General features: G+C 41.8%; 1 protein-coding gene across 4 annotated transcripts in view; it reads right to left on the minus strand.

Annotated features, from left to right (window-relative positions):
• Positions 1–20,810, minus strand: part of FHOD3 (formin homology 2 domain containing 3) — a 499,838-nt gene that overhangs the window by 11,660 nt on the left and 467,368 nt on the right. For all 4 annotated transcript variants that reach the window (XM_032152492.2, XM_032152490.2, XM_032152489.2 and 1 more), the window contains 3 exons: positions 13,894–14,086; positions 8,433–8,607; positions 434–595 (listed from right to left, as the gene is read on the minus strand). In XM_032152492.2, coding sequence (XP_032008383.1) covers positions 434–595; positions 8,433–8,607; positions 13,894–14,086 — 530 coding nt within the window. The remainder of the gene's footprint in view (positions 1–433; positions 596–8,432; positions 8,608–13,893; positions 14,087–20,810) is intronic.

A 20,810-nucleotide genomic window follows, 5' to 3' on the forward strand; every position in this document is an offset into this window, starting at 1 on the left:
GCGATGAACCCAGGAGGGGCCGGTCTCCAGCCCCACAAGCGCCCCCTGGTGCTGGGTGCAGGGCAGAAACACAGCCTCCAGCAGAGCATCTTCGGCTGGACTTGACGATGGGCTCCACTAGCCCATCGTGCTCACCCCTGTACACCACAGACACTTAAGGACTTTTCATACCTTCCTGGGAACAAAGTAAGAATTGAGAGAGGCCTAGCCACCAATGACAGATACACTGAACAGGTGTGGCTGCAGCTCCCCTCCTCCACAATGGCCAACGTTGACAGCCAACCCTGAAACCTTCTGTGGATGAGTGCAAGTAGGCACTCTGGGAGTCACTGACAATTCACTGGAGCTATGTCTCCACCTTTCCCAGTTGACATAGAATGGGAGGGCAGATCCCTGCAGGAGTGAAGACTCGCCCCTCCTTTAATGCACTCACAAGATTTCCGGTTGGCCCGGGATCGTTTCCTCTCCCTCGGCACCACTCGCTGACTGGGCACTTGGGTGGCCGACTTGACAATGCGGTCCATGATCTCATCAGCTGCATCGTCTGTGACATTGGGCGAGTCATCAGTTCCCATAGTCCAGGAACTATTGGATCCTAAAAATTAAACAGCCAGAGTGTACAACATACTCAGAAGAAAAATACAAAAGATATATGCAGCACTATTCCTCCAAGCAGCTGAGTTCTTTCAGCAACAGATCACAGGGAAGGCCAGAGTTAGAGCCCCAGAGCTAGTGATAGATCCAGAGAGCTAACCTGTCCCCACTGCAGGGAGCACCACCATAACTCGTGACTGCTACCCTACAGGCTCTGAGCAAACCCATACGCGGGGCACTTATTTCATACCACCCTGTAACACAGCTGTGTATCTTGTCTCTCATTATTATTTAACTCTCCAACCCAGGTGTGTTGCCTTTACCTGCTAGGTCCTGTGGTCACCTGAGGGCAGACGACCCAAGACACACCCTGCTGCACAGCCATCAATATCTGGTGATGCACACTCACTGAAGGTCTTACTGAGTCAGCTATCAGTGGTTGTATGTGCCTAGTCAATGCCAGCTGACCCTAACTTCTCGCTAAGTAGAAAGCAATAGATTTTATAATACACAATTTATCTTTGAATTATCTAGCCTTTAAAAATTGTAATAGGATTGCTCTCTTTAACCAGCAAAGGAGTTGGTAACTTAAATTTTTCTCTGGTACATAAATCTGCTCCCTCAACAACATTTTCTGTAGTTTATAAATAACTACATATTAAAACAAGTCAGAAGAAAGCATCACCAAAACATGGGTCCCAAGTACAGTCATCCCTCAGTATACAGAGGGATTGGTTCCAGTACTCCCAAGTATATCCAAATCTGTGCATAATCAAGTTCCACAGTCAACCCTGCAGAACTTGGTTTTACAGCCCTCTATATACATGCGCTTCACATCCTGCAAATACTTTATTTTTGATCTGTATTGTTGGAAAAAGTCTGCATGTAGGTAGATGTGCTCCATCAAATTCAAGTTGTTCAAAGGTCAACTGCAGTGTTAAACAGTTAGAAATTAATGCTAATGTAATATATCCAGAACTACATCTTTGTAATTGATCAGCTTTCTTGGGAAATCTCTTCTGTACGATAGTGAATATATGTTGCTACAAGAGGAAAGATGTACAATATGCTCAAAATTGTTAATTTCTACCACCTACACTTCACTTTATAGTAGATGCACAACAACTTCAAAAACCTGTAGGTGAGAATTATCAGAATCATCGCCTATGGCACACAAGTAGCCCCAGCCTGACTAAAGTACAACACAGGCTAGGGAACTGCCAGCCTTTCCCAACTTGGAGGAAAAAAATGTTAATAAATAGTTAAAATGTTTGAGTTCTCCCACACTAATTTTTTTTTTTTTTTTAAGTTTTGGTGCTTACAACCACCTGGCTGGTAATGAATGAACCAAGAAAAAATAGATATCAATGGAAATGGTTGGGAACAGTGGATCACAGTTCAATGGACTGTGATTTTCATATATATGTGTGTGTGTGTGTAGTTGACATATTGCTACAAATACATACTGTGCTATAAAGTAGTCATAATTTCTGATAGCAAAATTAATGACCGAATACATAAATATTTCACACTGCAAAAGGAGAGCCAGGACACCAGGTGCCCTATCACCTGCATGTACGTAAAACCTGTGGCTATAGAACAATGATGTTTTCCAATGGTAAGATTTTTGTTGGCTGGGTGCGGTGGCTCACGTCTGTAATCCCAGCACTTTGGGAGGCTGAGGTGGGCAGATCACTTGAGGTCAGGAGTTCGAGAACAGCCTGGCCAACACAGTGAAACCCCGTCTCTACTAAAAATACAAAAATTAGCCAAGCGTGGCGGTGTGCATCTATAGTCCCAGCTACTCAGGAGGCTGAGGCAGGAGAATCTCTTGAACAGAGGCAGAGGCTGCAGTGAGCTGAGATCACGCCACTATGTTCCTGCCTGGGCAACAAAGTGAGACTCTGATTTCCATTATTACTGATACAGTTTTTTTAAAATTTGTTTTGCTTGGCTTTTATTTTTTAAATGATAGCATACCTTCAGCATGAGCACATGCAAAAACAGTAAATTGTACTTTTTGTGCTTATACCCAAGGGAACTTGATCTACTTGCTATTAGGCCAGTTTTTTTCAGCATTATAAATCCTTTAAAAAATAAACTCTTTTAAAAAATAAACTGTTGAAATTGCTGCTGAAAGTCTCTGCATTCTCAGAATGGTCAAGGTATTTTAATTAGAAGTAAAAGTCCTTATAATGCCACAGCTTTTAGACTGGGCCTCTGCAGATCCTCTGAACAATGGTCCTCCTCAGAGTAGAGCAATCAATCATGCAATTGTGTTTTACCTCACAATTTCCTGTTTTCCCTTTTATCTATTGATTTATAATTTCCTGTCTTATCTTAAAATGCCAAAATACCTTCTAAAAACATGCAAAGCTCAATAAATTGTCTTTGCTCATAATACATTTTCAGAGCACTGGGCCAGAAATGAAGGCATCATCTAATCTTCCCTCTGAGAATTACCTATACTTTTCCATCTTACACAACCCCAGGGATCTTCTGTCAATGTAATGCGTCAGGAGATGCTTAAAGGAAACATCTTGCCCTAGGTCCAAGATTGTCAAACTCAGTTTTATGATGACTTCATTCTCTTATGACTTCATTCCCGGTTCTACTTTATGTCCACTCCTCTTGGTTATATCCTCACTGCCTGATTACCATTTATTTCCATTCTTCCTAGTCATGTATACATTCCTCTTCCTGGAACGCTTGCACCCACACCGTAGCCATCAGGATAATACTGAACACACATTTTACATACCCAAGGGACCATGTGTTAGTAAGTGTTAGCAAGACATTTGAGATGTGGTGGAGAGGATAAAGCATTCTAGACCGTAATAGCACAATACCACTTTACTTTTTTCTAAAACCTGAAAACTGAGATTTGAAAGAAAGCACTGCAATTTGTTTTTCCCCTTATAGAAATCTAACCTAAAGAGTCTACAAGGAAAACACTTAAGTCAAAATGGATATTCTACTCTTTTAATGTAAAAAGTTTGCTTTCGTTTCTGAAAGATAATTTCTCTGAAAACAGACTTCTGTGGTTGAAGTTTTTTCTTCTGGCAGTTTAAGGATATCATTCCTTTTTTTCTGACTTCTATAGTTCCTTTTGAAAATTGAGCCATCATTATTACCATTGCACCATAGGAGGTAATGTATCTTTCTTCTCTGTTTTAAAGATTTTATCTTTATTTATTTATTTATTTTAGCACTTTGTCTATGGTATGGTTCTCTTTGTACTTATTCTTCCTGGATTTCCTAAGTTTCTTAAATATGTTGGTTGATATTTATCAGTTTTGGTAAATTCTCAGCCATCTCTTCAAATCTCTTCAATCTCTTCAAATATTGCTTCTGATCCATCTTTTTCCAGTACTCCGATTACACGTTAGACCATTCAACTGAGTCCCTCAGATCTTACATTTTATTCTATTCTTTCCATTTTTTCTTACTATGCTTCTGTTTATACATTTTCTGTTAACCTGCCTTTGAATTCACTAATCCTCTTTTGCTGTGATCAATCTCTGTTAAGCCCATCCAATGAGTTTATTTCAGATATTTTGTTTTGTAGTTCTGGAATATCCATTTGATTATTTATAGAGTCCAATTTGCTATTGAAATTATCTACCTTTTTACCCATTTGTCTATGTTTCCCTTTAGTTTTTATTTTAACATTTCTAATGGTCATTTCAAGTCCTTTACTGTAGATTTCAACATGTGAATCACATGGGTCTGCTGCTATTATCTATTTTTCTTCTTGATTTTCAGTCATATTTTCATGTTATTCCTGTGGCTTGTAATTTTTATTACACTGGACTTTGTGTATAGAAGGACGCAGAGACTGAAGTCAGCATTATTTTCCTCCAGAGAGTCTTTTCTCTTCTATTAACAGATACAGTGAAGTATTGAGCTGGGTTTAGCCCAGACAGCAGCTTTAGTTAACAATCAGTCCACATTTCCCACCTCTCTTTTTCTTGAGGCCAAGATCAGTGAATATCTGTTCAAGGTGCTTACTCTAGCCTATCTTTGTCTCCTCAGTTTAAAGACTGCAAGACATCTCCTTCAACCTTTCTAGCCCAGCATCACCCGCTGACCTTCCTCCCTCCAACCCCCATCCCGCAGTGCTGCATTTAGCAAATGTCTCATGGAGAAAATCATCTGCATTTTGGCCTCCTCTCAATTTCAATCTCTTATACCAGTTCACACAGCTACTACAAATTCTGCTGGCTTCTCTTTCCCATTAGAGTCACTCCACTACCATAAGCCCAATCCTCAGCTTGTGCCCAGATCTGGCAAATGCTCACAGAGAGGCAATGTCAGCTCACTCCAATTCTAGTTTGTCTAGTCCTCTTTCCTTTTACAGTTCTCTAACGTTTTTTAAAAGAAGACTTTATTATTTTTATTTCTAGTTGTTGTAGCAGGTGGGTGGCTTGCCACTCCATAACACATGCTACATGAAAGCAGAAGTCTCCCTTGAGATTAGCATTAATGTGCAGAGAAACTGAACAGCCTCCCATTCTAATCCCTTTCATATGCCAGCAAAGATGACCCTATGTTGTATAAACCCAGCAACATCTTTTCTCTCTATCCTTTCTGGTCAGGAATAGATGTTTCTTTTCCTTTAAAATTGGTACAACCTATTTATGTTCTACTACCGAGATCCACCCCCTAAGAAGGTTTCAACTGCACTCCTCCTGCATCCACCAAGACACAGGGACTCAAGACTCCAGTCTGATGGCTGGGGTCACCATGTTGCAGGCATTAATGTTCACCTTCGCATCCCGGTTGGCCATGTTTAGCCTAGCATACAAAGCCTGCAAGAGCTGCTGGGCACAGACAGGCTCATACATGGGATGTCTTAGGCCTTTTTGGGTGCTACAGGGTAAAAGTGATACCCCTTGCCATGTCCCCCAACACTGCAAAACGATTTCTCATCCTTGTTTTATGCTGGCTCTACACTGACATTCTCTATTGTTCACCATTTAATGAGACTGTTTTCTTCACTTTCTGGCCTTCCTCACTTTCTTCTCTCCTCTCCTTTCTTGTTTACACACACTCTCTCTTCAATCACTTCCTGGAATGGAGGTCTTTTACAGACAGCACTGGTCAAGAAGAGGGTACCTTTCCTTCCACATAGCAAACCAGATAATCAGAATGTACCCCACATAAAATCAGGGTTTTGGTTCTCCTCAGCTGTGTCTGTCTGCTCTTGGTCACTAAAAGGCTACCTTTTCATTGCCAAAGCATAATATTATTTTCTTCTCCCAATTCCACATCCAAAACTATCAATGGAAATTATAGTTTTGGGAAGAGGGTTTGGAAAGACCAGATCTCAGAGAGACTATCTTTAATTCTTTGATGTAATAATAACATAGGCAAATACTTAGGGTGTCTGGGGATCAAGGCTGTAGTAAAAGATATGATTTTTCCACCCTGTCATCTGTGCCTCAGTTGATGTAACACTGGGGCAGGGAGGGAGGAAGCCCTTCTTCAAGCATATTTTCAGCTGTTCATCAAAGTAGAAGCCACACATATATATACACACACACACACATATATAATACACATGTTATATATAACATATATAATACACATGCTATATATAACATATATAATACACATGCTATATATAACATATATAATACACATGTTATATATAACATATATAACACACATGTTATATATAACATATATAACACACATGTTATATATAACATATATAACACACATGTTATATATAATTTATTATATATTATGTATATAATATATATTTATAATATATAAAATATATAATACATATATATTATTTTATATATATATATTTTTTGAGACAGAGTCTTGCTTCTTCGCCCAGGCTTGAGTGCAATGGCGCCATCTTGGCTCACTGCAACCTCCACCTCCAGGATTCAAACAATTCTCCTGCCTCAGCCTCCCCAGTAGCTGGAATTACAGGCATGTGATGGCACACCCAGCTAATTTTGTATTTTTAGTAGAGACAGGGCTTCACCCAGTTGGCCAGACTGGTCTTGAACTCCTGACCTCAAGTGATCCACCCACCTCGGCCTCCCAAAATGCTGAGATTACAGGTGTGAGCCACCGTGCCGGGCTGATGCCCTATATTAAAAGGTAAACACCAAAGTCCAACATTAAGACAGAAGAAAAGAGAACTACAGTTAGTAACACTGTAGTCACATGAAGTGAGAAAACCAGTCAGTAATTTAGTAAAAAAGACTGAAGTGCCAATCTGCTTGGGAATCCCACAAAAACCCGAGGGTTCCGGAGCACAGCCTGCAGGTCCCTTTGAGGTCCTCCTTGGACAGCAGTTTGTGGCTCTTTGGTTCATAGGAAACTACAGTCAGCCATATGCGTGGTGTGGTAATGACTCACCTTCTTCTCAAGAAAACTCAAAGCTGCATTTATTTTTTCAGTTATGCTGAATTTATCATTACTACCATTATTTTTGTATATTTAAGAATGTTGACAACAGCAAGATTCCAAAAAGCACTAGTTAGTGAGCAAAGCCTATTAGAAGTCACTGAAGAGCCTCCTCAGGTTTCTCCAGACTGCAGCCCTCTAGATTCTAGCTGCCTTTCTGCCTGCATGTTCATTAGAGCCTACGAAAATGTCTGGTGGGCGCAATATTCATTTGTTCACTCACTACTGCATTTCTGTGATGTGTATGGCAACCCACAAACCATCTTACCTGGCATGCTGTTTTACTTGCTCTCCCAGCATAATTACTACTAGCACCCCCTTTCACACCCTAAAGTATCCCAGCTTGGACAAGATTATATGGTTTCTTCTAGCTGCATGCATAGTGTGTGCTAAGCAAACACTGGGAGAAGAAAGCCTGTCTCCAACAGTTGATTCTCCTTAAAGTTGACCATCTTTAGTAGGTCTAACTGGGGTCTCTGGAGTGCATGGAAGAGAGTGGCCTGGTGATAGGGACAGTGCCCAGAGGATGAGGTGAATGGAGGTGAATGGGAACAGGACAGGCAGAGGAGCGGGCATCCTGAACTGAGGGAGCAGCAGGGGACTCCGGGACGAGTAGCGTGCCGTGCCGAGAAGCGCCATGGTGACCATGCAGGGTGTGGGAATGCCAAGCCTGGGAGATAGGACAGGACCTGCCTACAGGGGACCTCCAAGAACAGTGTGAATACTGTGGGCTTCACCCTGCAGGCAGTGAGGAAACCCAGGAGGGTAAATGGGTTATCGGGCCAGACCAGGGAAACACGAGGAAACATTCACAGATGTCAAATGCATCTTAACCCCTTCTAATGATAAAAACAAATCTGGAAACTCCAATCTGGCCACCATTTTGAAGTTTTAGTTTTTGTCTCTGCCTAAGGATGTAAAAAAGGGACAAAGGGGTAGTGCTATAGGGAGGGGTTGGCAACCTTGTCCTATGTAGTAGATGTTTTAGGCTCTGTGGGTCCTACAGTGTCTGCCACGGTGGCTTAACTCTGCCAAAGTAGCCACAGACACTGCACAAATGAGTAAGTATGGCTGTGTCCCAACAAAACTTTATTTCTAAAAGCAGGGGGAAGGCTGGATTTGGCTTGCGGGTTGCAGTCTGCCCACCCCAGCTCTCCCTCAGGAGGTGGTCCCCGGTAAGGATTCCGTCTGTGTAAAGTGAGGTACTCTCGTGGGAATGTTTGTTTTGGAGATGAAGCTGTTGAAGGTGGGTCAGGAAGACGCTAGTGAAGGAATGTGTGTGGTTAGGTTGGCACTGGAGCTGAGGGCCAGTTACAGCCGTGGACCGCAGCCTGCGATGGAGTCCAGACCCCCCCAGAGTGGCCAACCTGAGAAGACAAGACGAGCCCCGCGCAGTCAGGAGTTACCTCGGCTTGCTCGGCTGCGTGTGCGGACACCCAGGGCGGGGGTGGCGTCCTCCACGGAGGGGGACGAGGTTTTCAGCACAGCCTTCATGTTCTCGTGCTCAGCCGCGTCCTCCGCATAGCTCAGACCCTGAGGCTGGCTTGGGGGCGCTGGAGAACTGCCGGAGAACTTGCCGGACTGCAAAAACAAGGGGAGGTTAGCAGGTGAGGGAGACTCCCCAAAAAGACAACTCAAGCTTCTAAAACCCGTGGTTGAGGAAAACCTCCTCTCCTCTGTCTTGTTTTGTTTGCAGACACATTCATTACGGCAGTCACTGAAGTTAACTAATGACAAAACATCTGTGCCTACAGGAAGATCTAATATGAGACAGAAAAGCCCCCGGCCCCAGAAGGTCCACACCCATTCATCCATTGTAGCCGTCTCTCTCACTCACTCAGATCCCCTCAAAGGGTGGCTGTCAGGAGCGACCGGCATTGGCTCTGGGAAGGTCTAAAGCCAAATGTGTTTCTAACACCAAAGCCCTGATATGAGAATTGAAATGAAATATGCCTTGTTAACCAAGCATATTGAGCTTTATTTTTTTACTTAGTGTCAGAAAGCAGTTAAATTTTTCTTAAATATCACTTATGATGGTAGAATTACAAAAGTAGGATTGAATCACAGAATCCTAGCATGTTAAGAGTTGGGAAGAATTCTTCTAGACCTAGTCCCACCTTGCTTTTATGGAAAGGGAAACTGAGGCCCTTCAAGAATACGTGGCTTGCCAGGGACCCCAAAAGAATTGGTGTCAGGGCCCAAAACAGAACAAGACACATAAATTCATGCTGATTTTCTCTGACTAAACAAAAGGTCAGGACATATATATTTTAAAAGAGGTATGCTGGAATACCATACGTACACAATACCAAACACCTGGATGAAGAACAAAAAGTCAGATTAACATTTGCAAAGAACAGCTCCACAGATTGCTGGCTTCCTTTGTCACCCAGTGTCTCAGGCATGGCAACAGGGTTGGGGACACATCTGTGGCTTGTAGCATCTACACGGCTCTCTCCTTATTTTCCAGGGCCAATTAGCCCCCTTGGTCTCTGGTTCTCGCACCTGCATCCAGGGTCTAGGGAGGAGCCCCTGCCATCTGCCACTGCGTGGACATTGGCCCATGGGAGCCGTTAACACCAGCAGAGGAAATGGGCACACATCAGAGGCTGCCTACTGGCTGGGGACAGAGACTCTAGCCTGGCCCTTGGCCACTGCCCCACTTCCTCTTTGATTTCAGGACGCTTCATGTGGTTATTCTGGAATCTAGTTCTCATATTTAAGTTGCCAAAGGAAAATTGTCTGTCCACTTTTCCAGCAGTAGGGAGAGACCTGCTAAACCTGCCACTTGTGACATGGTTACTGATTAGCCGGGCCTCAGGGACAGCTCGGAAAATGCATTTAACCCTTCAGTCCCTGGCACATGTGGCATGATGAGAGCCCCTGTGAGGTGGTTAGTGATCACACGAAAACCAACCAGAAAAATGTCCATGCATTGTTTAAAGCACTGAATGGTGCTCACACTTCATGCTGATTATGTTAGGTTAGACCAGAGCACACATGAGGCGGTCAAATGTGGCATTCTTCATGTTCATAAACGGTCATACCTCAACTTCCTCCTCGTCATCAGTCTACCCGAGAGGACAGGACAGGACAGGACGGAAAAGACAGAAGGGATTCTTAGAAGGCACAGAAGTCAGCAAAAAGATCATCTCAATGTCACATAAAATTCCAAGTAAATAAACTGGTCACCACAACCAGGATACATCCTCTATGAGTTGGGAGCTGCCAGGCCCCACTCTCTTGTCCTCATCTGGACACTCCTTGCGTGAACTCCAAGATCACCCATGACCAGAGGGACTCACAGGGCTCTGGGCCAATCTTCTGGGGCTGTCCCTGAGGTAACAGTCAGCTTACTCGATTCTCTGACCACCACCAACCTCACTCGCAGCTGTGCATCCTGCTGAGAGTGTCCTGCTCTGTGAACCATATGGCTTGGCTGGCCACATCCTTATGAACCCATCACGGCCTGACAGTCATCAAGGCCCCTCTAAGTGGACTGGCTTCTGTTTGCTTGGCTCTGCCGGTCAGCTGCCGGCCTTCCCATTCCATCCCCAGTGCAGGATCCCTCCCTGCCCAGGCTGCCGGTTCTGGGCTACCGCTAGTCCTTCCACATGCAGGCCAGCCAGGACAAGTGAGACAACTTCTCCAGCTGTGCATTCACATTACTCTCTCCTCAGGAGCATGAAATTAATTTATTTTTGACATCTCACCTGTTTCTCATGGTGGCCACCTGAACTGACTCTCCATACTTTTAATTACTTTAGCACTAAACTGCTTTAAGTTACTTTAAATAAAATATCCCTCTTCTAACATAAATTGAGAGTGAGAAGTCATGTCAATCTCTTGATCATAAATTAAACACACTTTCAATTTAGGAGTGTCCGTGAGGTTACAGGGCCAGGCCAGCAAATCAGATTAAAGTGTTTTGAGAATGAACTATGCTTTTGGAAGTTAAAATGACAAACCACTTCCAGTCCGTAACATTCCACGCTGCCTCATCCAAATGGCATTGCGACAAGAGACAACAGTCCTGTTCCATTACTCTCTTTTAAAAAATTCTTAGTTTATTTATATAACCTGGGATGGCTGGCATTTTTCCAGAAATTCACACATGTTCAAGGTGCTACATATATAAAATATTGGCCCTCTCAACATCCCTAAAAGTAATAATCATTCTCTTTCTATAGAAGAGGAAGCTGGGGTTGAGAGGGGTTAAGGGTCTCACCCAGGATTACCACTGCCCTCCAATGTGGGAGGCCTGGGATTGACCAGCCTGGGTTCTCACAGCCCACCTCGGGAGTGTGAATGCGACAGAAAGGCTATAGTTGCCTCGTGTTGCCTTGTCTATGTCACCATTTGCTCTAGGACCAACTTTGTACACAGGATGAGGAATTAGTTGCTCAGTGATCCTGGCCTGGGAGGACCCCTGGATGATGAAAAGGAAGCCTTCTGAATACCCAGAAACAGGGGGAGAAGAAGAGGGATAGCAATCAGGAGCTGGTGCATGGGGGCTGCAGATTTTACCCTCACACCTCTCTTCTCTAAATGCTACCACTTGCATCCTCATTTTATTCAGCATGTACATTCAAGATGACTTACTACAAACAGTTTTCTCTAAAATCTCTTCCAGCTCCAACGTTCAGGGGGTCCGTGATTCTAAGTCTATTGTCTGGCTTTGTTTTCAGTGGTTTAAGTTGTGTATATGCCATTTTTAACCAGGTTATGATGTCCTTGGGATATAAGCTTTTCTTTATACTCACATCTTCTTTGGTGTCCCAGGCACTGCTGGGTGCACAATGAGCCCTTAATAATTGAGTTGGAAAAACCCAAGGCTGTACACTTCTCAAGGGACAATATCCTAATGTTCCAGCAGACGGCAATCTCTCTACATGAATGATGCCACTTTGGCCATTAAAAACATGGGCTAGGCTGAGAATGAATCCTGACGAAGCCTATCCTGTCCAGATTTTAATGGGAATTTAAATATTTTTGAATCAAACTCTAGAAACATTCACCTCTGTTTATGATTGGGAAAGCCAAATGTTTTAAGAGAAAGACAGAATTTAAAAATTAGTGGGATCTGTAAAAAATCTAAAAAATTTAGCAAGAAATTTTGATGTGTCCACATAACTATAAGCATATTCGGCTTGTATGTGTCTCATAGCCACAAAATAAACAATCCCTTTTTTTAAACTTTCAAAAATAATACTATGAATAAAATGTGGGCCACAGTTTGCCCAAGTGGATCCAACATGCTTCCTGGGTTGCTGTCTTCCAAGAGGCTGAGGATCCTACTGAACTGAGATTTCAGGAGAGGAGACAGAAGACTCTTGGCTGATGGCACTGGAATTCAGAACTGCTTGGGTTGGGGGTAGAGCTGTAGAAAGGGCTCCTTCTGCACAAAAGTGACCTGAGCACTTCCTAAAGGTACAGAAAATTCCAAGAAAACAAGGAGCTTACGCAAAGGTGGATGGTAAGAGAAATGATTATCCCATGGTTCTTAAAATTACAACAAAATTGCTAAGTTAATGCATCTGGCCTCCCATGTAAGTCAGACCCTCAGGAATGTGGACTTCTAGAGAGCAATAACCAAGTGCCCTCTGCTTGGCTGACTACATACACACATGTCTGTGCACATAGGGCGGCTTCAGTGAGGTCTTCCTAATTGGTTTTCTTCCTCCCCCCAAAAAATCTGCCTAACTAGGGTTCAGTTGAAGCGTGTAACTACTCAGATGATGGCACGCCCTGTGGCTTAATCCTTTCCTCATTCCATTCCCTCTATTGCCAGAAGTCCATGTGCTACTCAAATGCACGCACAGATGGGAGAAATCCATGGGCACCAATCCAAACCATGAAAAAAAATCACACTCTAGAGTCCTTCAACAAGTTCCAAACATGACCTGTCAATATCAAAAAAAGATGACTTTATTATCGTTGAGTCTGTTCAAGAAAGAATAAATAGTGACTAAAGGAGGATTCCCAGAAAATTTCAGCCTTTTGCCTGGAACTGACCTTACAGTAATGGATGAGGTAAGTGAAATACTAGCCTGGTTTTTATGTTTCGTAAAAGCACATTAAGAAAAAGGAACCTGCACTATGTATCTCCGTTGGTCTCTGGCATCTTCATGCATCCCTTTACCCTCCACTTTACTGAGCATCTGTCATCTGAATATCCACTGTCCCCCAAGACCTGGGTGGGCTTGGGTTGAGACAGGAGAGATGGGGAAAGAGCCCAGGAGCAGGGGAGACACGTAAGTGTGCAGGGGCTCCCCAGGGTGCTATAGGGACACTCCTACTGGATTCACTGTCCTCTGGGAACTCTTTCCACCCTGATGTCCTGTGATTCAAGGGACTGGCAAGAGCCCATTAGATTATATCTTTGAGCGATCACGTCAATTTATTCAGATGCCCAAAATGGGTGGTCCGTGTGTCAACTGACTGGTTACACAGCACCATTATGATGATTAAGATCCTGAATTAATTCCCCAATCAGTACATTTGTCTTTCTATGATAAGTGCCATTATCTTTTATATTTTTCTTGTCTTCATCCAACTTTACCCACATCACAGAGGACAAAAATAGAACCAAACATTTAATGTCATCAGCAACATGCAACACACCAAAATGGGTTCCATGTTCCTCTTCTAGCCACACGTTCTGAACTTTACATCTCCTAGGTCCTTGTATGTTATGTAGCAGATTTTCACAGAAATGGTGGAGGAGTACTTTAAGAGCACTTTTTAAAAGACAGAATTTTTTTATAGTTAAAAAAAAAAAGCACAGCTTTTAACTGTGAGGAGAATTCCTGATTGATCTTACTTTGAAAACGAATGACATAAGGAGAGGGATTGTGTGAAACTTACATCGGTGATCATCTTCCCTCTGGTCTTATTTCTCTCTCTGTGGTTGGCCCGTTTCTGTTTCTGCTGCAAAACCCTTTCCCTGGTTGTGCGATACTCTAGTGCAAATTCACTAATAATCCTGCAGAATTTGTTTATGTTCACCTCCCGAATTGCGTAAGGTGGATGGCCCATGAAGAGTAAAAAGGAGTGGAATCTGCAAGGAAAAAAACAGTAACAGCAATGACTTCAGTTTTAAGAAACAAAAATTACTTGCCTAAAATCTCTCAGTAAGAAACCAATGTCAGAACTTAAAATAAATAATAATAATAATAAAGAAACCAACAAGCCACACTCTCAGTAAGCCACACTGTCCTTCACTCCTGGGGCTTTGAATTTCAAGAGTCTTCTCAAGTGAAAATGAAAACAGAAGTTCAACTCACTTTCCCACTGATGGAGGTTATATCTAGGTGGTAGGACTTCAACAGATTACTTTTTCATTTTTCATATCTGTGTTTTAACATTTTTCTAAAATGGATATATGTAAAACTTTTGTAAGAAAAATGTTAAAGTGGTAGTTTAGAAAAGTACTGCACCATTTCTAGATTATAGGAGAATTGAATAGGAATAAAGAAATGTTGCTTAGAAATTCTTTTGAATGAGCACTTAAAATAGACATGAACATGTTATGAATAACATGTTAATCCATAGTTTGTAAATAGATGCTGTTTTCTGAGTAAATATTTTTAAACATTTCTTGCGATATTACATATAACCTTAGTTTAATTAGGAAACACCAAAGAAGCAGAAAATAAATTTTAACTACTTAATTTGTAAACAAAAATTATTAGACGTTATTTGTTTTAAAATGTTGTAAAAGAAATTACATGAGCAGATAAGTACCCAATTTTTAGTTATTAGGAAATGAGAAAGAACACAGTGGGAGACAGAGGGAAAGCTTTCTGTGGAACAAACAACATTATGTAAATGATACCACTATTTATAGAAAACAAATTTTGATCACTCTAATTTGTACAGTTTGAATATGAATTTTTTAAAATAAACGACACTGGCTTACTCTTTTTGAGAAGAATAATGAAGTAAACATACAACTTGTATTTAAAGTAAAAGGGCCTAAAACATGCTAGCCAAAACTACATAACTCTTAGAAAAAAACAAAGTAGAAATCTTCATGACTTTGGATTAATGTGTTTAGATATGATACCCAAAGCATAAGTGACCAAAGTAGATAAACTGGACTTCATTAAACTTAAAAACCTTTGTGTTTCAAAGGATATTATCAAGACTAAAAAGACAATCTAAAAGATAGGAGAAAATATTTGCAAGTCATGTGTCTATAATAAGGGACTTGTGTCAGAATATATAAAGGAATCTTACAACGCAACACTAAAAAGACAAATAAAAAATGGACAAAGGATCTGAATAGACATTTCTCCTAAAAAGATATGCACACGGCCAAGAGATACATGAAAAGTTGCTCAGCATCACTAAGGAATGCACATCAGAACCACAAGGAGACACCACATACACCCACCAGGATGGCTGTAATAAAAGAGACAGGCTAGAACAAATGTTGGTGAGGATGTGGAAAAATTGGATCCTTTCCAAAGTGCTGTTAGGAACATCAAATGGTTTAGCAGCCATAGAAAATGATCTGGCAGTTCTTCAAAAAGATAAACAGAGTTATTATATGACTTAGCAATTTTTCTCCTTTGCATAAAGAAATGAAAATATGTGTACACACAAAACCTTCTACACGAAAGTTCATAGGAGCATTATTCTTAATAGCTGAAAGTGGAAACAACCCAAATGTCCATGAACAGATAAACTAAATACAGCATTGGATGGATATAATGGATATAATGCATGGATAAACTAAATATAGCATTTCCAAATAAGGTCCTGGACGACTGGTCCCATCACCTCTCTGACTTCATCTTTCGTGACTCCAGCTACACTGGACACCTGGTTATTCCCTGAAAAAGCCCACCTCAGGGCCCAGACACACAGGAGCCCTGGAGGGACACAGAGGCCAAGGAGCTGAGAGCCTGCGGGGCCTGTGGGGAGGGGTGAGGAGGCCATTCCACAGGGTAGGACCATAGGCCTGACAAGGTATCCGGTACCAGCTATTCCCCATGCCTAGAACGTTTTCCCCACTGACAGCTGCATGGATGGCTCTCACTCATCTCACAGGTCTCTGCCTAAAATACCACCTCCTCTGAGAAGCCTTCCCTGACCACCCTGTGTCAGGTCACTACCTAACCATTTATACTCTTATTTTTTCTTCCTGGCTCTTGTTACCGCTTGACATTATATATTAGATATGTATGATATGATATTAGGATAGGATAGTACAATATAACAACTATTCAAAATCTATATGCAGGAAGATTTGAGGGGAGAATCCATCAGCCCACAGCTAGCTAACCACTTCACCTCATTCCAATATATTAACGTTCTGGGTCCTATTTTATACATAAGTACAACCCAAGATTCTTTATCCTACACTTTCTAGAGCATTGTTTTTGGACGCACAGGGGATCCAAACTTAACATATAAATTGGAAATGTTGTTTAAGCATATATTTTACAAACAAGGGAAGTAACAACAAACAAGGTCTGAAAAAGATCCAGATATACATTTGAAAAGAGAGAGACTATGGTATTCCTTCAGAAGAACAAAAAGGATATGACTTTGAGGCCATAAAACTTTTAAGGAATTTTTTTCAGTTGAGTTGGTAACTTTTAGAATACATGATATGAAAATCATACGGTTATGGGCAGGCTGGCCCCCCTAACCAGTACTCCAAAGCACAAGTCAAACATCTTTGATTGTTCCATCATCTGCCTCTTACTCAAGCCTGCCACTGAGTAGCATGTCTGGCCCCGAATGGGGAGGGGTGGACTTTGGACAATGGCACACCAGTCTTGGTGTTTACTTGTCTTCTGCCTGTCTCTCCCCCTCGAATGGCAGTCCATTGCTGTAGTTTCCTAGGCCTCCCAGGAAGGCTTTTGATATGGTTTGGCTGTGTCTCCACCCAAATCTCATTTTAAATTGTTGTTCCCATAATTCCCATGTATTGTTTAGGGACCAGGTGGAGACAATTGAATCATAGGGGCAGTATCCCCCATCCTGTTCTTGTGAGAGTGAGTGAGATCTCACGATATCTGATGGTTTTATAAGGGCTTTTCCGCTTTGCTTGGCACTTCTCCTTGCTGCCGTTATGTGAAGAAGGACGTGTTTGGTTTCCCTTCTACCGTGATTGTAAGTTTCCTGAGGCCTCCCCAGTGGTGCAGAACTGTGAGTCAATTAACCCTCCTTCCTTTATAAATACCCAGTCTCGGATATGTCTTTATTAGCAGCATGAGAACAGACTAATAACAGCTTCCTTCTCCTCTTCCCTGGTCCCTCTCTGTGCCTTTCACAGTGCAACTGTAGCCTAATGGATCTACAGGAGTGAGTGGGTGGGTCTGTACATCCAGAGAGTACAAAAGGATAAAAGGAAAGGTTAATATGCACGTTTAAGAATTAAAGACAAAACCCACATGATTGTCTCAATAGACACAGAAAAGGCTTTCAATAAAATTCAACACCCTTCATGTTAAAACACTCGATAAACTAGGTATTGAAGGAACATACCTCAAAATATAATAATAAGAGCCATCTATGACAAATCCACAGCCAAATATCATACTGAATGGGCAAAAGCTGGAAGCATTCCCCTTGAAAACCAGCACGAGACACAGATGCCCTCTCTCACCACTTCTATTCAACATAATGTTGGAAGTTCTGGTCAGGGCAATCAGGCAAAAGAAATAAAGGCATTCAAATAGGATGAGAGAAAGTCAAACTATCTTTGTTTGCAAATGACATGATGCTATATCCAGAAAACTCCATCATCTCAGCCCAAAAGCTGCTTCAGCTGATAACTTCAGCAAAGTTCCAGGATAAAAAATCAATGTACAAAAATCACTAGCTTTCCTATATACCAACAACAGTCAAGCTGAGAGCCGAATCAGAAAGGCAATCTCATTCATAGTTGCCACAAAAAGAATAAAATACCTAGGAATACAGCCAACCAGGGAGGTGAAAGATATCTACAATGAGAATTACAAAACACTGCTCAAAAAAATCAGAGATGACACAAACAAATGGAAAATATCCCATGTTCATGAATTGGAAGAATTAGTGTCATTAAAATGGCCATAATGCCCAAAGCAGTTTACAGATTCAATGCTATTCCTATCAAACTACCAAAGACATTCTTCACAGAACTAGAAAAAAATTGTTTTAAAATTCATATGGAACAAAAAAAGAGCTTGGATTACCGAGGCAATCCTAAGCAAAAGAACAAAGCTGGAAGCACCACACTACCCAACTTTACAATATAGGGCTACAGTAATTGCGACAGCATGGTACTAGCACAAAAACAGGCACATAAACCAATGGAACAGAATAGAAAGCCCAAAAATAAGGTCACACACCTATGACCATCTGATCTTTGACAAAGCTGACAAAACAAGCAATGGGGAAAAGACTCTCTATTCAATAAATGGTGCTGGGATAACTGGCTAGTCAAATGTTGAAGATTGGACACCTTCCTTACACCATATACAAAAGTCATCTCTAGATTGATTAAAGACTTAAATGTAAAACCCAAAACCATAAGAACCCTGGAAGAAAACCTAGGCAATACCATCCTGGACCCAGGAAGAGGCTGACAAAGCAATCACAACGAAATTTACCAAAAGCAATCACAACGAAAGCAAAAATTGACAAATGGGATTTAATTAAATTTAAGAAGTTCTGCACAGCAAAAGAAACTATCAACAGAGTAAACAGACAACCTGTAGAGTGGGTGAAAATTTTTGCACACTATGCATCTGACAAAGGTCTAAGGTCGAGCATCTTTAAGGAACTTAAACTAATTTACAAGAAAAAAATGAACCCCACTAAAAGTGGGCAAAGGACATTAACAGACACTTACTTTCTTTTTTTTTTTTTTTTTTTTTTTGAAATGGAGTCTTCCTCTGTCTCCCAGGCTGGAGTGCCGTGGCACTGTCTCAGCTCACTGCAAGCTCCACCTCCCGGGTTCACACCATTCACCTGTCTCAGCCTCCCCAGTAGCTGGGACTACAGGTACCCACCACCATGCTTGGCTAATTTTTTGTATTTTTAGTAGAGACGGGTTTTCACCGTGTTAGCCAGGATGATCTCGATCTCCTGACCTCGTGACCCGCCCACCTCAGCCCCCCAAAATGCTGGGATTACAGGTGTGAGCCACCATGCTCGGTCCTGAACCGACACTTTTTAAAACAAGACATACATGTGACCAACAAGAATATGGAAAAAAAAAAAAAGCTCAACATCACTGATCATTAGAGAAATGCAAATCTAAACCACAATGAGATACCATCTCACATCAGTCAAAATGGGTATTATTAAAAAGTCAAAAAATAACAGATGTTGGTGAGGTTGTGGAAAAAAAGGAACATTTATACATGGTTGGAGGGAGTGTAAATTAATTCAACCATTGTGGAAAGTAGTATGGTGATTCTTCAAAGAGCTAAAAGCAGAACTTCCATTCGACCCAGCAATCCCATTACTGGGTATATATATATATACCCAGAGGAATATAAATCATTCTACCAGAAAGACACATGCACACGAATGTTCATTGTAGCACTAATCACAATAGCAAAGACATGAAATCAACCTCAATGCCCATCAATAACAGATTGGATAAAGAAAATGTGGTACATATACACCATGAAACACTATACATCCATAAGAAAGAACGCAATCAGGCCGGGCGTGGTGGCTCACGCTTGTAATCCCAGCACTTTGGGAGGCCGAGGTGGGCGGATCACGAGGTCAGGAGATCGAGACCACGGTGAAACCCCGTCTCTACTAAAAATACAAAAAAAATTAGCCGGGCGTGGTGGCGGGCGCCTGTAGTCCCAGCTACTTGGAGAGGCTGAGGCAGGAGAATGGCGTGAACCCGGGAGGCGGAGCTTGCAGTGAGCCGAGACTGCGCCACTGCACTCCAGCCTGGGTGACAGAGCGAGACTCCATCTCAAAAAAAAAAAAAAGAAAGAACGCAATCATGTCTTTTGTGGGAACATAGATGGAGCTGGAGGCCATTATCCTTAGCAAACCAACACAGGAACAGAAAACCAAATATCACATGTTCTCATTTATAAATGGGAGCTAAATGACGAGAACTTATGAACACAAAGACGGAAACAACAGACACTGGGGTCTACATGAAGGTGGAGGGTGGGAGGAGGGAGAGGAACAGAAAAGATAACTATTGAATACTGGGCTTAGTACCTGGGTGATGAAATAATCTGTACAACAAACCCCCATGACACGAGTTTACATATGTAACAAACCTTCACATGTATCCCTGAACCTAAAATAAAAGTTAAAACAAATGCAGGTTCCATAAAAACCCTAGAAGAAAGCCTAGGCAATACCATTCAGCACATAGGCATGGGCAAGGACTTCATGTCTAAAACACCAAAAGCAATGGCAACAAAAGCCAAAATTGATAAATGGGATCTAATTAAACTAAAGAGCTTCTGCACAGCAAAAGAAACTACCATCAGAGTGAACAGGCAACCTACAGAATGGGAGAAAATTTTTGCAACCTACTCATCTGACAAAGGGCTAATATCCAGAATCTACAATGAACTCAAACAAATTTACAGGAAAAAAACAAACAACCCCATCAAAAAGTGGGCAAAGGACATGAACAGACACTTCTCAAAAGAAGACATTTATGCAGCCAAAAAACACATGAAGAAATGCTCATCATCACTGGCCATCAGAGAAATGCAAATCAAAACCACAGTGAGATACCATCTCACACCAGTTAGAATGGCCATCATTAAAAAATCAGGAAACAACAGGTGCTG

This window comes from Hylobates moloch, unplaced genomic scaffold (genome assembly GCF_009828535.3).
Source record: "Hylobates moloch isolate HMO894 unplaced genomic scaffold, HMol_V3 SCAFFOLD_5, whole genome shotgun sequence".
NCBI classification, from domain to species: domain Eukaryota; kingdom Metazoa; phylum Chordata; class Mammalia; order Primates; family Hylobatidae; genus Hylobates; species Hylobates moloch.